Here is a 14,775-nt window from a genome sequence, read left to right as displayed (position 1 = left end):
AGCATGTGGATACCTGGGCTCATGTAACTGTTCTGCATCACACATGCCTTTGCCTTGTTAGAGGTCAGTCCTCGCCCTGGTGACCTGATCCTCTACCGAGCGGACCTGTGTGACTCCTGCCCGGGGCTGGGCTCTGTGTGGGGTCTGGGACGCTGGGCAGGAGCTCGCAGGGTGTGGTGTGCCAGACGTGGCCGAGCAGGAGCCCTTGGCGCTTGCAGAGAGCTGCTCTTCCTCTGCCTGTGTCCTCACAGCGGAGCTGTGGTGTGGAAGTCACGGTGACTATTGCGTGTGACTAATACAGTTTTTCCCAGATTCTAAAAATAATAACCGTTTCATTTTTGCAGCTACATGTAGATTTGGTGTGTGTGTTATATAATCATACAGTCCGTAGAAGTCTGAATACAGGGAAAGATGGAACCCGTGTGTGTGCTGCTCAGCGCATGTTGGCCTGTAAGATTTGTCACTTTTAAGGGTATGGACGGATGCCCTCAGCTTTTAAAAATAGCCTTAACACACACACACACACACGCACGCACACACACATTTTCTCCTTCTAAAAGACGGTGTATTCCTTTGGTTGACATTCTGGACTTTGAAATTGGCTGTGGGAGAGTGAGCGAGTTCTCAGGACTCTGGGTCATGTGTGTAATTATCTGGCTGGACACTACTGATCCCACGGTCCTCCCTGTCTAAACCCTGTGGCTCTCTTGTGGGAAATTGTCTGTGTGCGTGACTGTGTGTGCAAAACGGGTGTGCACCCATGCGACTTCCTGTGTGTGACTGCATTGAGATAGCACATGTGGGACTGTGTGTGCACCCATGTGCACACGTGTCTGTGTGTGTGAGGAGAGAAGCATCAGGACAGACAGGCAGACTTGGACAGTGAGGGGGATGAGATGCCGCAGGTTGGCGTGGCCAGTGAGCGTGGCCGTGATGTCCAGGTGGTGGAAGGATGACTCAGCAGCGTGGATCGCCGACGTTGTGAGCACAGTCTGTTTTCAGATGTGGTTTACGACTCTCCGCCCTGTGGTGCAACTCGGCCACCACAGCCAGCAGACCTGCTGTTCAGTCCTGTGTGCAGTTGTGAGCTGCCGCATGTGTGGGAAACGAAGGGGGACAGGGACGCAGCAGCCTGATCCAGGTGTTTTTTTGGTTGGAGAGAAGACAGTGTAAGATGTCAGAGTTGCTAAGTGGTTGCTGTTCTTGAAATTGAGTTTAGGGAACAGCAGCTGCAGCTTTTGCAGGCACCTCCGGTTCTGCAGTTGTGCATCTTGCTTGTTGCCTTAGCGACCTCAGTGTGCTTGGGAGGAGCCGGTCCCCTGTCCCTGAAGGCACTGTCCCCTCACCTGGGGGCACAGGCAGAGCTCAGATCACACGGGCCACGGGGAGGTATCCTGGACGTGGACGGTGGAGCAGGCAGAGCGAGGCAGCGTGGTGGAACCTTCTGGTAGGCACCGGGCCTGCTGCCTTCATCTCTGGGAGGTCACGTTTGTTCTTGGTTATTTGATTAGCACCCGTCTCCCCCTGCGAGAACAGTGGTGTGTGCTTTGCTCACTGAAGTCAGCAGGAGGCGTTGCCCTGACTTGAAAGGTTTTATTTAAAGAGCGAATAAATTAATTAGTATCGAACATGATGGCATCCTTAGCAAGTAGAAGATGGGGCTGAGATGTACTGTGCCCTCAAAATATGTCCTCAGAGAGCCGCCCCACCCCCTGGGAGGGCCGCCGTCATCTCCCCCGCATGTACGTATCCACACGTGCACCCTGGTGCACGCACAGGCCCTGTGATGTCCTCGCTGTCCAGGAATCGCCTCTCAGTCAGTCTCAGAAATGCTGGTTTTCTTTGTCACTCTTCAGACTCGGCCATGTTGACCCGTTGTTTCCTGGCCCCCGTGGTCCTCACCTTTGCCCCAGATAGCTCCTGCCCTGAGTTATTTCGGGCTGGCCGGCCAGCTGCAGGGCCTTCTTAGACAGCCAGGGAAGGGACGCCAGGCCAGAGGGGGCAGAGGGACCGGGCTGAGGGCACTTCCTTTTCAGTCCAGCTAATAGGATTTGTTGGAAAACCCTTCACATAGCTTTACAAACCTCTAATTCATAGATGCAGAGCTCCTGCTTAGCCAAGGCCTCCTGGAAAACAATCACAGAAATAAGATTTTGCAACTCCTTCTCAAAATAGAACTATGACTCAGTGATTGAGAAAACCCACGTCAGTAGCTGGGGCTTTCCAGAGATGCTCCGAGCCTCTGAATGGCATTGTGGCCTTGGGGCTTGTGATTTTTCTGTCTTGACTTTAAAAACTGCATAAATTGGAGGTGAGCTACAAATTAGGGGCAAAACTGAAGATACACAACAAAGGGGACACATGTATTGTCTCTTTAGATAAAGAGAGAAAACTAAGGGATGAAGACATTCACATACGAGAATGTATACTGGTATATGCTTGTTTTTTTTGCAATTTATAAAGGAATCTGTAATTTTTTCCTCTTTCAGCATAGTATGTGGCTTAGGCAGCCTGCCTGAGGTTACAGAAACATTTAGTGATGGAGTTTGAGCAGAGTTGCTTAAATTATTAAGTAAAATATATAAAGCAGTTCTTTCCACTAAGTGTCTCTGATGAAGTGGAACTTTTGAGATTTAATATTTCTATAATAGTTTGAACTTACCATGTTGGAGAGACAGAAAATCTACCTATTTTATTCTCATTTATACGTTTACACTCATAAAAGCCTGTAACATACCTGTGCCTGGCCTCCTTTTGTGGGAGAGATTACTGGCCAGATATGTGGTGGCCAACCTGGCTCACAGGCCCCACAGCCACTGCTCTGCTGACGGCTCTGTAACCCACAGGCACCTCGGTGCTGGGCTGGGACCGGCCATGCTCTCCCCGCCTGGAGCCCTGACAGAGGGAGAGGCTGTCGGATGAGGCAAGGTGGGAGGCTCCTTTGATCTAATTTAGCTGTTAAGTAATAGTTTTCACTTTGTGGGCATGGGGTTAGAAGTTCTGGCGAGTGCTCAGAAGGGCTGTGGCTAGCACATCCAGTCCGCTTGATAGAAGACACACGTGAAAATACTCAAGGAATGAAAATAATCTCAGCTTTGACAAAGTTCTGTTTGTGAAGGATGTAAACCCCACGCCTCACACGCCGTGTTTCGTGCACCCTGTGAAGTGCCCCGTCTGTGTCGTCTGTCTCCGGGCAGACTGGAGGGAAGAGCCAGCTGTAGAAATGGCTTCCCTTTCCCTCCCTCCTCCTCACACACAGTCTTATTACTCCTGGTTTTCTGCCTCGAAGCCCCGGGAGGGCTAGTAATGTGCATCACTGGAGCCAGGCAGAGTGTCGGGCACACGGGGGCAGCACTCACTCCTCGAATGAAGGGCTCCCCCAGCTGGCATAACTGGATGAGGTGATTTCCCATATTAGACTTGGGATCAGACGTGGCCCTGGAACTAGGACTCAGACCTACAGACTTGAGTCTCCCCATGACAATGTTCTTCATTAAATGAGCCTGACTTCCTAGACTGGACACGGTGTCCACACCCTTGGAACATACCTGTTTTAACTTTGAGAGGAACTACTTTGAAGCCAATGTAAAAATACCTACTGGAAAACACTTTAAAATTAGTTATTACTAAGTCACTAAAATGCTTTCAGGCAGTGACTAGAATACTAAATTGAATAAATTTTCGCAGCTTTGGACTTTTGGAGGTACTACAATGCCGGTCCCCAAAGTCTAATGCATATGAATGTGTTATTTTTATCTAAACAGATTTTTGCCAAATAATTCCAGTACAGTGTATATTATTAATTTAAAGCTCTCCATGTTTTAATCCTCTTAAAATATTGATGAAGGAACATAAGACTCTCTGATGAACCGCCATTCTGATGATGCATGGCCTGAAGCTGTGTTTCAAAAGAAATACGCACGATTGTATTAATGGGTCGTAAAGCAAGTTCTTGGTGCCTGTCTTTCACTAATAAATACCTGTTGTTTAAAAGTAGATGCCTCTTCCATCCCCTTTCTGGAATCCAGGACCACCCACATAGCTCCAGGCAGGAGAGGGTTATACATTGTGCGCAGGCGCCACCTAGCGGCCGAGGCCAAGCATGGCGCCGGCGCCAGCACCGCTGGGCTGTAGGCCTGCTGCCCTCACACTGAGCACAGACCCGTCCTTGTGAAATGGCCTTTGTTCTGCAAGTCAGACACGTGCCTGACTTTAAATCTGAAGACTCAACTAGTAAATCATCTTTTTTTTTTTTAAAGGATCATTATAATTTCCATGTACATGCACAGAATTTGGGTTTTGTATTTTCGGATAATTAAGCAAGCAGAAAAACTTTGAAACCACATATGGCTGGCTGTGTTGTGTGTGAACTCATCCTTGTCACGCTGGAGACTTACCGTGTTAACTTCTCTTCCAAAGTCTTTCTGGGCCCCTGGTCTCTTAAAACACTTCTCGTGAAGGAGAAAGCACAGGCAGTTTAAGTTAAGAGCATTCTGGGTAATGCTCGGTGAGTGATTAGGACTCCCGGTCCACAGGAGCGGTGTGATGGGAGGAGGACGTGAAACCAGCCTGCGTGCCCCTCTTTCCTGCCCTTCTCCTCCCTGTCTGTCCGCTTTCTCGTTGACATTTAAAATCTCCGAGTGCTGAGAGAACCTTGCTCTCGGCAGTTGACTTGGACGGTTCCTTGTTAAGGTCCGACTGCTCTCTTTACCTGTGCAAGCTGGAACTGCTCCTTCTTCAAAGCATGATTTGTAAAGTTTTGCTGGGTGATTTCCTTTTCTTTTCACATATCTTTGCATTGTTTTTTTCCCCCAAACAGCCAAGTTACAGTTTGCTATTAGATTTTGGGGGTGAAGGAGTGTGTATAAAACGTTATAGTTGCGTTCAAAGTAGACTTGCGTTCCTTCACTCAGCCTGGGTTAGAGTTGGAAAACAACCCCGATAGCCCCGTTAGATTTTGGGGGTGAAGGAGTGTGTATAAAACGTTACAGTTGCGTTCAAAGTAGACTTGCGTTCCTTCACTTCAGCCTGGGTTAGAGTTGGAAAACAACCCCGACAGCCCCAGTGATGTGGTTTTATGGTCCAGTCAATGAGGAAGCAATTAGTAAGTTCTAGGCTTCTAGAATGTGACTGTGTTTTATGGCGGGTGAACTACTGTTCAGTAACTGAGAGCTGTGAGTAGAACTGGGTATTTGATTAAACCTTTAAAAATGTTGATTTTGTAGTCACCGAAAAATGTTTTTCCTGGATTTTAAACTTTAGGTTTCCTTGTGTAACAAGGTTACTTTGTTTAGTTAGAAATTCAGTATTTAATTTGTAACTTTTTTCTTGAGAAATCAAAATATGACTTCCAAAGTGATGAAATATTCATAAAGGTTTCTATGAATGTAAGTACGTTACAGCTTTGCAAGGGATGTTAATACGATAATGACTTAAAATGGAAACTTGTATACTGTATTCTATTATACACAAGAAATAGCCGGAACAACTTGGGGAACACAATACTCGCTCATGTGTAAGCATTTTAATGTAGGATGACTCAGTTTTCACAGTGTGCTGATCCCATCATTTTTCTTATGACTTAGACTTTACTCTTGTTGTTACTGTGGTTCACGTTGCTTGTGTCGTGCATGGAATGGTATATATCGTCACCTAAGCCAGGGAGCTTCGCTTCCTCATCACTCAGACTTGATCCTCATTATTTTTGTAGTTTCCATTGCATGCATAAGTGAGAGAACTTTAACACACTCCTTTAAGAGGAATTTTTCTGACCATAGGGCTGAACTATGGTACTGGATTATGAGAAGCAATTTTTTTTTTCATCCTCCCTGGAGACCAAAGCTGTCCTTTGCTGACCCTGCTGCTAGTTTCATTTTGGTGGCAGTGGGGCCTGGTCTGGGAGCCTCAGACTTTCTTGTCTGCTAGAACCCCCGGGACCAGGAGCCCCTGAACCTAGGTCCCTGGGGAGCACGCTTCACGGGCAGCCCTCTGTGTAAATAGGGCAGATACCGAGTTTGGCTGGTTCCTTTTACTTCCAGGAGGGGAGCGTCCAGATGCAGCCGGCCCGGGGCGGGCGGTGTGGTTCAGCGTGGACTGTGTTTCTCCTGCACAGGAAGCTTTTATATCACGTTAGTTAATGGAAAAGTCACCTGGATATCGAAGCCGAAACTTTTGCTGAACTAAATCTAGATGCCTGTTGTTCTCATTTTTCTCGAGACATCAGACCTTTATTCTGGCCTGTATCTTTTGGTTGCCAGTCACCCCCTTCTAAGACAGCTGAAAAATTACAAAGGAAGGCTTTTCAGAGAAACACTACTTAAAGCTGTAATGTTCTCGCTGTCATGTCAAGCTTTGATAACAGGACATATTTGACATGAGTGGCTAGAAATTCACAATTACCAAAATTAACTGCTGACATCTCAAATTTCCCTTTAATCCCGTAGCTGCTAATGACGAGAGTTTTTTAGGTAGGGAGTTCATCTGCTGGACCTTTCTCGGAGAGTAGGAGTGGCGTGAAGATGTCCAATAGTTACAGTTCCTCTGGCTGGAGAACTGAGTACCTGAACGTGGGTTTGCTGTGAGCCCTGAGCCAGCTGTCACTCGGGTCATCAGTGCGAAGGGTCCCTGGGGACGTGAATGGAGAGAGTAGGCCGCCAATGGAAGCTGCCCTGTGTCAGGAGGGCTTGGGGGAAGCATCACTTCCGACTCCACCTGCAGCCCAGCGGGGTCAGTGGCAGCGGCAGGAGGAAGGGGAAGCAGCGAGAGCCTGTCTCTGAAACGTGGGCCGCAGGAGGTGGCGGGTGGCCCTCCCCATCTGCTGCAGCGTGACCAGGGGAACCGTCCCTTTGCCAGTGTCCCCCGAGTTCCCCCAAGTTTCCTGCAGTTCAGTCTGCAGGAAGCCTGGTGTTGGCGATGCCATGTGGGGTCGGCACTCTCCTGGCGCCTCCTCCTCACCTCCTCGCCTCTCCCTCCAAGGCTTCCTCTGTGCTCAGAACCCACTTTAGTGCCTCCCAGGAGAGCGTTTCCTTGTGTGACCTGGAGCATCCTTTCAGCCCCCGAATGCCACTTCCTGGGTGAAGAGTCATCGTCGCCAACCCCAGGGCCTTGTTGGCTGAGTCCACTTTGCCACACTGTTTGCACCTCATCTGGAAACTAGCTCTTTGTCCTTATATGCTTCTCTTTCCCTTTCCGACCTGTCTCCTCATTCTCCTGGGGACCGAGAACAAAGGGTGAACCTCACCTTTGTTGCACTGTGGGTCTCTGTGCAGAGGTGTCATATCTGAGCCTTCAGCTGACTTTCTGGGTCAGAATAAAATTGTTTTGGGGGTTGAGTGGCGTGCTCCCAGCTGAGAGTGAGAGCGGGGAAAGCGCGTGTTTTACACGGTCCCTGGTGGCTCGCTGTTTGCCCTTTGGGTTCAGCACACTGACCTTTGGCCCACACTCACCACCTGTCCCTATACTGCCCTCCCCTGCGGCCTGGCCTGGGTCCCCTCCGGCCTCCCCGGTCATTGTGTTGGAGTCATGGTGGCAGGCCCAGTTCCCGTGAGGTGAGGCTCGAGTTCACGTCAGAATTCATCATGTGTGTTTACAACCCCGGGTAAGGGATGGGGAACCTGGGGCAGGAGAAGTCAGTCTCTGCAGAACTTCTGTGAACAGCGGACACAGAGCTGCTGTGTGACCACAGGGTGAACGTAAAGGGCCTACTGAGGTGTTTGGAGACGGGAAGACCCACCGTCAGATAAAGGTTCGTGGTTGTGTGCTTGGTGTGCTGCATTCGTGAGAAGTTCCTTTCTGCTTTTAGTTTTTATGTTTTAACCGAAAGACTGGGAATCTACAAAAGTATAATAAACACTAGAGGCCTGATGCACAAAATTTGTGCAAGAGTAGGCCTTCCTTCCCCCGGCTGTCGGCACTGGCTTCGCTCTGGCACCTGGGACCGGGCTTCCCTCTGGCCACCAGCAGGCACCTGGGACGCGGGCTTCCCTCACAGCCCCAGCTTCGTCAGGAAGACGTCCGGTCTAATTAGCATATTACGCTTTTGTTATTATAGATAAAAAGGAGACAAACAACTGTAGCGATATAATAATCGACAGACAAACTGAAGTGCGCTGGCTGGTTGTCCGGAGTGAGGTCGTGATAAGCGAGGAGTAGGAATGAGGCTCTTCTTACCCAGATGCCTCTTCCCACCTGGAACCGCCTGCAGCCTGCGCGCCTGGCCACGCAGCGACCGCTGCAGCTGCAGAGGGCTCCTCACAGTGAAGCAATGACAAAGCACTTTTAGAAAAAGTGTTTCCACCTTCCATCCCTCTCGTCTACCTGCAACACCACTGACACATAGCAAATTGCACAGGAGAGAAATGACAGCATTGCAGGCGTCGTGTGAAACCCCGGGTTGTGGGGTCACTTCCCTGCTCATTCTCAGGCCATAGCGATGGAGGACTGAGACCACCTCATGCAGCAACGTGGACGGTTGGCCCTGTTCCTGGGGGCTGATGCCCATTTCCCCGTGCCGCTCGGTGACAAGGGCTCACTGGCTCCACCGCAGTGCTTTCTCCTGGCAGCCTCGCCAGAAACCCGATCTTGGTGACTCTAGTTACTAGTATTTGTCCTGTAGCGACCCCAGCACCCCTCAGTCTTGGCCACAAGTAGAATTGCCCAGAGGTTTTTTAGAAAAGTTGGGTGAGCAGGCATCTCCCCCAAAGGCTGGTTCTTGGTCTAGGCACCGACCTTGGAAATTCTTGTCGTTGATGGTTCATGCTCTTTCCAGATGATTCTGGTGTGCAGCCAGGTGCTGCCCTCCAGGAACCACTCATTTATTCTTCCGTCCACCCATCCACCTATCCATCCTTCCCTCCTGTCCTGAGTGAAAGGCAAAGTTTATGGCAGTCCAGCCCCCTTTCTAGAGGAATAGTTCAAGTCCCTGCAGTCATTCTTCATATTTTTAAAAATATATCTTTATTGATTTCAGAGAGGAAGGGAGAGGGAGAAAGAGATAAAAACATCAATGAGATATAATCATCAATCGGCTGCCTCCTGCACGTCCCACAATGGGGATCAAGCCCACAACCCGGACATGTGCCCTGACCGGGAATTGAACTGTGACCTCTTGGTTCATAGGTCAATGCTCAACCACTGGACCACACTGGCCAGGCCATTCTTCATGTTACTTTGTTTCCAGAAGTGCCCCCCCACCCCCCGGGGCAACCTGTTCCACACACCCTGTCCCTCATCTCTCCTGTCCTCAGTGTGTGTGCGTGTCTCAGAGCTTCGTCTGGGCTCTTCCGACTACGTGTGCTCATCGGTACCCTTGCTTCCCTGGCTGTGGCTAAGGATGCTTTGGCTCCATCTAAAACCCTGGGCTGTGGCAGCTCCCTCTGAGCTTGTGGTCCCCTAGGAGCCTAGAGCAGTGGTCGGCAAACTGCGGCCCCTTGAGTGTGGCTCTTCCACAAAATACCACGTGTGGGCGCGCACTTACAGTGCAATTGAAACTTCGTGGTCATACTCAAGGGGCCAAAGAGCCGCATGTGGCTCGCGAGCCGCAGTTTGCCGACCACTGGCCTAGAGTCTTTTTCAAGCACAGCTTTAATGCATACCTTTCTCTTCCTGTACTTTCTGTTCTCCCTTATCTTGTTAGTTTTGAGCCTTTGTTCCCTGTTGAAAACTTTGATCTTGGGTGAAGGTTTGGCTGTCCCTCTGAGCTGAGTGTCAGTTCTGGGTCTGAGTAGCTCGTCCAGTCCCAGTTTTTCCTCGAGGCCACTGATAAAAATGATGGCGGGCTGTGGGAGGACAGCCGCTGTGGCACCCTTCAGGGACCTTCCCCCGCTTCCATCCTGGGCGGGCCCTGGCTCAGCTCCCAGTTCTCCTCGGTGTTCCCAATCCAGCCATGTCCCGTCTCGTCCCCAAGACGGTCAGAAGGTCCCCTGAAGGACCCTTTCAATAAATGGAATCACACTGTACGATGAGGGGCTTTTGTACTGCTCTTAGGTTCCCCCCCAAACCTGGGATAAAATGTTTTGAAACTATTCTTAGTTTATAAACCAGAACACCGAGACACACGGAATTGATCTAATCTGCTTCCCCAGCAGGTCAGTTACAAAATATGTTTTGACTTGTGTTACAGTTTCTGAAAGCTACTTGTCTTGCTATTCAGTGCGACTTAAGTGCCCAGTGCGGTGGTGAAAAGTGCAGGAAGGACGTAGCCCTCTCACGCGGGCGTGCCAGCCTGCCCATCGGTGTGGTGCACAGCCAGCTGCATGGCTCCTTAAGTGCCCAGTGCGGTGGTGAAAAGTGCAGGAAGGATGTAGCCCTCTCACGCGGGCGGTGCCAGCCTGCCCTTCGGTGTGGTGCACAGCCAGCTGCATGGCTCTATGTTCTGTTAAGCGATGAAGGGCCTGGAGGAAAAAGACACGTGTTTGACCTGCGCTTACTGGGTGGTGGTAGAGGGGGTGTGGGCAGGTCTTGCTGTGTCTCCTTGGGTTCCCTGGCTGTTCAGGTCCCCATGTTCCTCTGCATCCTCAGAGCAGGACCCCTGTTGGGCGGTGTTCCCTGGGCGGGGGGCAGTCCTGGGGGCTCTGTGCTCATGGGTAGCCTGGGAGGTGAGTCCCTGGAGAATCCGAGTCACTGGGTCCAGCCTCCCCCTCCCCCCCGCCACCTCTTTTATGCTTCATCACAATAAAAGAAGTTAATAAAAATTGAAAGGGGAGTGATTTTTTCCCCCCTGCCAGGTGCCGTAATCACCCTATTAGTATCTCAGGGGCAGCACTTGTGTATTGTAGATGCCGCCTCGGGTTCCAAACATTGAAAGCTCCGAACCTCCGGGGCTGGTGGGGGGTCCAGCGTGAGATGCGTGTGCAAGGTGAGCCCGGCATCCCCCAGCCTTGGGATTGGGTCTGGTCAGTGCTAAAACCACATTCAGGAAGGTCCTATTTGGAAAGAAATGGAGTAATTTAAGGTGTGTGTGAGTCACAGAAACTATTGGGCCAAAGAGAGAGCAGCCATGGAAAAACGACTGTGTGTGCGAGTGTGCATGTGATGTGCACGTATGTGATGCATGTGTATGGGGTCACACACACGCATGCTTCCTGTGGGCTCGGCACCTGCTTCAGCACCCGGACAGCAGTGCAGGTCCTCTAAGGCGCCCTGTGCCCGCAGTGACTTGCGGGGCTTTCTGAGCCTCTGTTCTTAGGGTGTCACTCAGCCTCCCGGTGAACATCAGGTGCATTGTCTGATCACAAGGAAGACGGCTCAAACTCCTAGCCGTCTTCCTTGTGATCGAATAAAGTGTTTGCTGCGTGCCGCCTCTGAGGCAGCTGTGTGTTCATGGAGCTTGGTGACCAGCAGGAAGGGCTGGATGGCGGCGGGGGCTGGGATCCCGCAGGGAGGGGACCCTTCTGTGCTGGTGGGTGGGGGCCTGGCCTGCTTTTCGGTGGTGATAGTGGTGGTACGGAGTTCTTTGGGAAGTCCACCTTGCAGATGAAATGACCGTGAGTAAAACTGGAAATGGCACGGAAGAACCTGGAGCAGAGGCCCTGAATCCTGTGAATCCTGTCCCCTGGGGGCCAGCAGGGCAGCCCTCCTCTTGGCCTGCCCGGACCTGACGGTGCCGAGGGCAGCCCTTTGCAGCCCTTCTCAGCCCCTCACTTGCGGGTTTATTCCAGTGCCTTAGGGGCTGCTGGGTCGCAATGTGGGGGGTGGGGGGAGAGCAGGGGGCAGGCCTCGGGTGCTTCTCTGAGTTGACCAGAGTCCGCTATTGAGGTCAAGTTCACCAGCCCTGTTGACCAGAGAACCTCCATGAGAAAGGGCCCTGGGAGTGGTAGGCGGGCAGCCTGGTGTGAAGAAGCACATGGCTACCCCGTGCCTTCCCCTCTCGCTCATTCTGATCTCAGGTTATCCATAGTCCCCTTTCCTGATTGTCCCCCTGGAGTTAGCTGGCCACTGGGGAGTAGTCTTTCTTCGGGTTACCAGTTTCCTTAGGTAACACTCTGCCCAGCCTCACGGGGGACGTGGCATGTTACGTCTGTTATTTGCTGTCCGTTTCTTACTCCGTGTCTCCATCAGAGGCACTGGGAGTTCGCCTGTGATGTTTGATGATACTTTTTGGGAGCATGATGCTTGGGACTTGGGAGGAGCTTTGCAGACCCCCCAGAAGTGCACTGTCAGATGGCACAGGCCTCACTGCTCAGTTTGGAGGCTCCACCAGCAGCCCTCCCGTGAGTCCCTGGTCCTTCCATATGGGAAACACCAGCTTCCCAGCCCCAGACGCTGCTCTGTGAACATTTAAAAGTGAATTTGACACAACAAGCAGCAGCCTGAGTTCATCCCAGGCCAGGATGGTCCCCCGTTTAGTTCCGGGTGGAGACCCCTTCTATCAGAAGGGCTTGCCAGGGCTGCCCACCTTCTGAGTCGTCACGGGTACCACTTGTGACAGACAAGCGCACTTGACTTTACTGTTAGCTTTTTGGAGCCGCAGAAAGCATCCCTCCTTGACTTGGCTCCTCATCGTTTCTGCTGATGACAACATACAGGTAACACTATGTTTTACGTGGACATAATCCTTTTGAATTGCTTGCGAGCGGCTCACTACTTACCTGCTGGTTGGAAATGAGCCTCAGCTCCGAGGACACGGCCTCTGAGAAGGGTGCTCTCCTGAGGATCCCTTCTGAAGAGTGTGGGGTTCCCACGTCTCAACTCCAAGAATATACTCAGATACTTAAAGAGCATTCTGTGTAAACAGACCCCTACATTCCAAGAGAGTGTTAAAATCTCCAAAACAACCTTGTGTCACAACTGACAGTACTGGGCTTCTCACAAGAGAACGCCTGATCTTAACCCATCCCCGTCCCACTGGCAGCAACGAGATGACATTCTTCCCAGGGAGGAAGAATGGAGGTTTAAGGGACCCAGAAACATTTCCTTACACCTTCTAAAATGTTGACTCCTAGAGTTAAATAAACCCAGGGCACCAGTGCAAACTTAAGACGGGATTTTTTTTAAGTCCCGTTAAATCTACTTGGTCATCGTCAAGTCCGATGTTGCAGAAATTGTAAAACTTGAGCTTTGAGGCCAGACCAGCCACGCTCGACCGCGATCTCGCAGTATGTAGCATCCACCTGGGGAGAGACGAGGTTGGTCACACCAAGTCCTCGCGCAGAGGCAGGCGGTCCACGTGCGCCCAGGCAGGACCCTCCAGGTGCAGAGAGCTGGGGACGTGTGCGGGTGTCTCCCCAGAAGGGTGGGGGTGAGTGGCTTGACTCGCCCCTTTCCTTCATGCCTGTGCAGGAGAGTTTTGGTGTCGAGGTTTTGGACTTGAACGTCGGACCATACAGGAGAGAGTTCTAGGGACCCTTTTGGGATCGGGCCAGGTTGTCCTGTAGCGGTTTCGGAGGCAGCCAGGGCCCCTTGGGCAGACTAAGCTGTTTTCCGGCTGTGCAACGTGGCCATGGATTGCCTATTGGCCTCTCTGAGTTTTCTTACCTTACACAGCTGGCTGGGGGTGGTCCTGCAGCCCCCCAGTAGCCCCAGTTTGGAGAGCCTGGGAAGTCTGCGTGTAAGAAAGTGCATTTCCTGGTGTTTGATGAACTAGTCACCCTGTTAACCAGTGACTCTGTTGTTACAGGTAACTAAATATCCAGCTATTTTAGTTTCCTCTACAGTCGCCTGAATCATTTAAATCAATTGAAAAAAAGACGCCCCGCCCCAAACGTCACGTTGCCCTTGGTGGTGGCCAGCTCCTTGGCTCCTGGCAGAGTGCGGTGGGGAGCCAGCCAGACTCTGGAGCGCTCTGATTGCAGCCGGGCACCCTCTCCACACCCAGCGCCTGGTTGTGCTTCTGTACCTTGTTCTGTTCTGATGAGAAATGGTAACTTCACGTTTTACATTTGATCCTCAGGGGCAAAGCCACACAGCCGCCGCTTTTCCGAAGACGTGGCTCAGCTCCTGCTCTCCAATGGAGGCCAGAGTCACAGCCTTGGACGCACCCTGCCAGGACAGGACCCCGGCGGGCCCCGCGCGGAAACGGCAGCCCCTGTGTCCGCACGTGAGGACCGCAGCAGGGAGACCGCCAGGAGACCGGAGCTGCCTCGATTTTCTGTGGACTTGAAGATGCCTGCGTGCCACCCCAAGCAGGAGGTCCGCGGCTTTCGGGACGCCGTAGACTTCCCTTCGAATGCAGGTCAGGCTTTTCCAGAAGGCGCGGCCCTACAGCTATCCTCGGAGAGCCCGGCTGGCCACCCCAAAGAGAAGCCCTGTGATCTGCACAACAAGGAGCATTCTGGGGGCAGGAGAGCGCCGGCCCCAGACCTGATCCCGCTGGACCTGAGCGAGAGGTCGACCCGGGACGACCCCAGCCACAAGGAGCTGGCCTCCTCGCTGCAGGCGGCGCTGGCCGTGTACCCGTGTCCCTACTGCAGCCACAAGACCTACTACCCCGAGGTGCTGTGGATGCACAAGCGGATCTGGCACCGCGTCAGCTGTAGCTCCATGGCCCCCCAGTGGACGCAGCCCAACGGCTACAAGAGCATCAGAAACAACTTGGTTTTCCTCGTCCGGAGCGGACGCACAGGCCCCCCGCCCGCCCTTGGGGGTAAAGACTGCCAGCCTCTGCCCATCGCTAGGTTCACGCGCACCCAGGTGCCGGGTGGCGCGCCAGGGCCCAAAGGCAGCTCCTTGCCCCTGGGTGGGACCCCAAAGGCCACCGGCATGCCTAAGAGCCGGGAGGGCCATCTGGGGGGCCCCTGCGCTCTCTGGGCAGCTGGCTCCGAGGGGCCTCGGCAGACC

The 14,775-nt window shown here is 52.2% G+C and overlaps 1 protein-coding gene across 1 annotated transcript in view; it reads left to right on the top strand.

Moving 5' to 3' along the window:
* The window catches only part of ZNF516 (zinc finger protein 516), an 89,404-nt gene that overhangs the window by 58,850 nt on the left and 15,779 nt on the right, over nt 1–14,775 (top strand). The window contains exon 4 of the mRNA XM_005861629.2: nt 13,889–14,774. Coding sequence (XP_005861691.1) covers nt 13,889–14,774 — 886 coding nt within the window. The remainder of the gene's footprint in view (nt 1–13,888; nt 14,775) is intronic.

This window comes from Myotis brandtii, unplaced genomic scaffold (genome assembly GCF_000412655.1).
Source record: "Myotis brandtii unplaced genomic scaffold, ASM41265v1 scaffold154, whole genome shotgun sequence".
Taxonomy (NCBI): Eukaryota; Metazoa; Chordata; class Mammalia; order Chiroptera; family Vespertilionidae; genus Myotis; species Myotis brandtii.
This window is presented reverse-complemented; position numbering and strand designations above follow the sequence as displayed.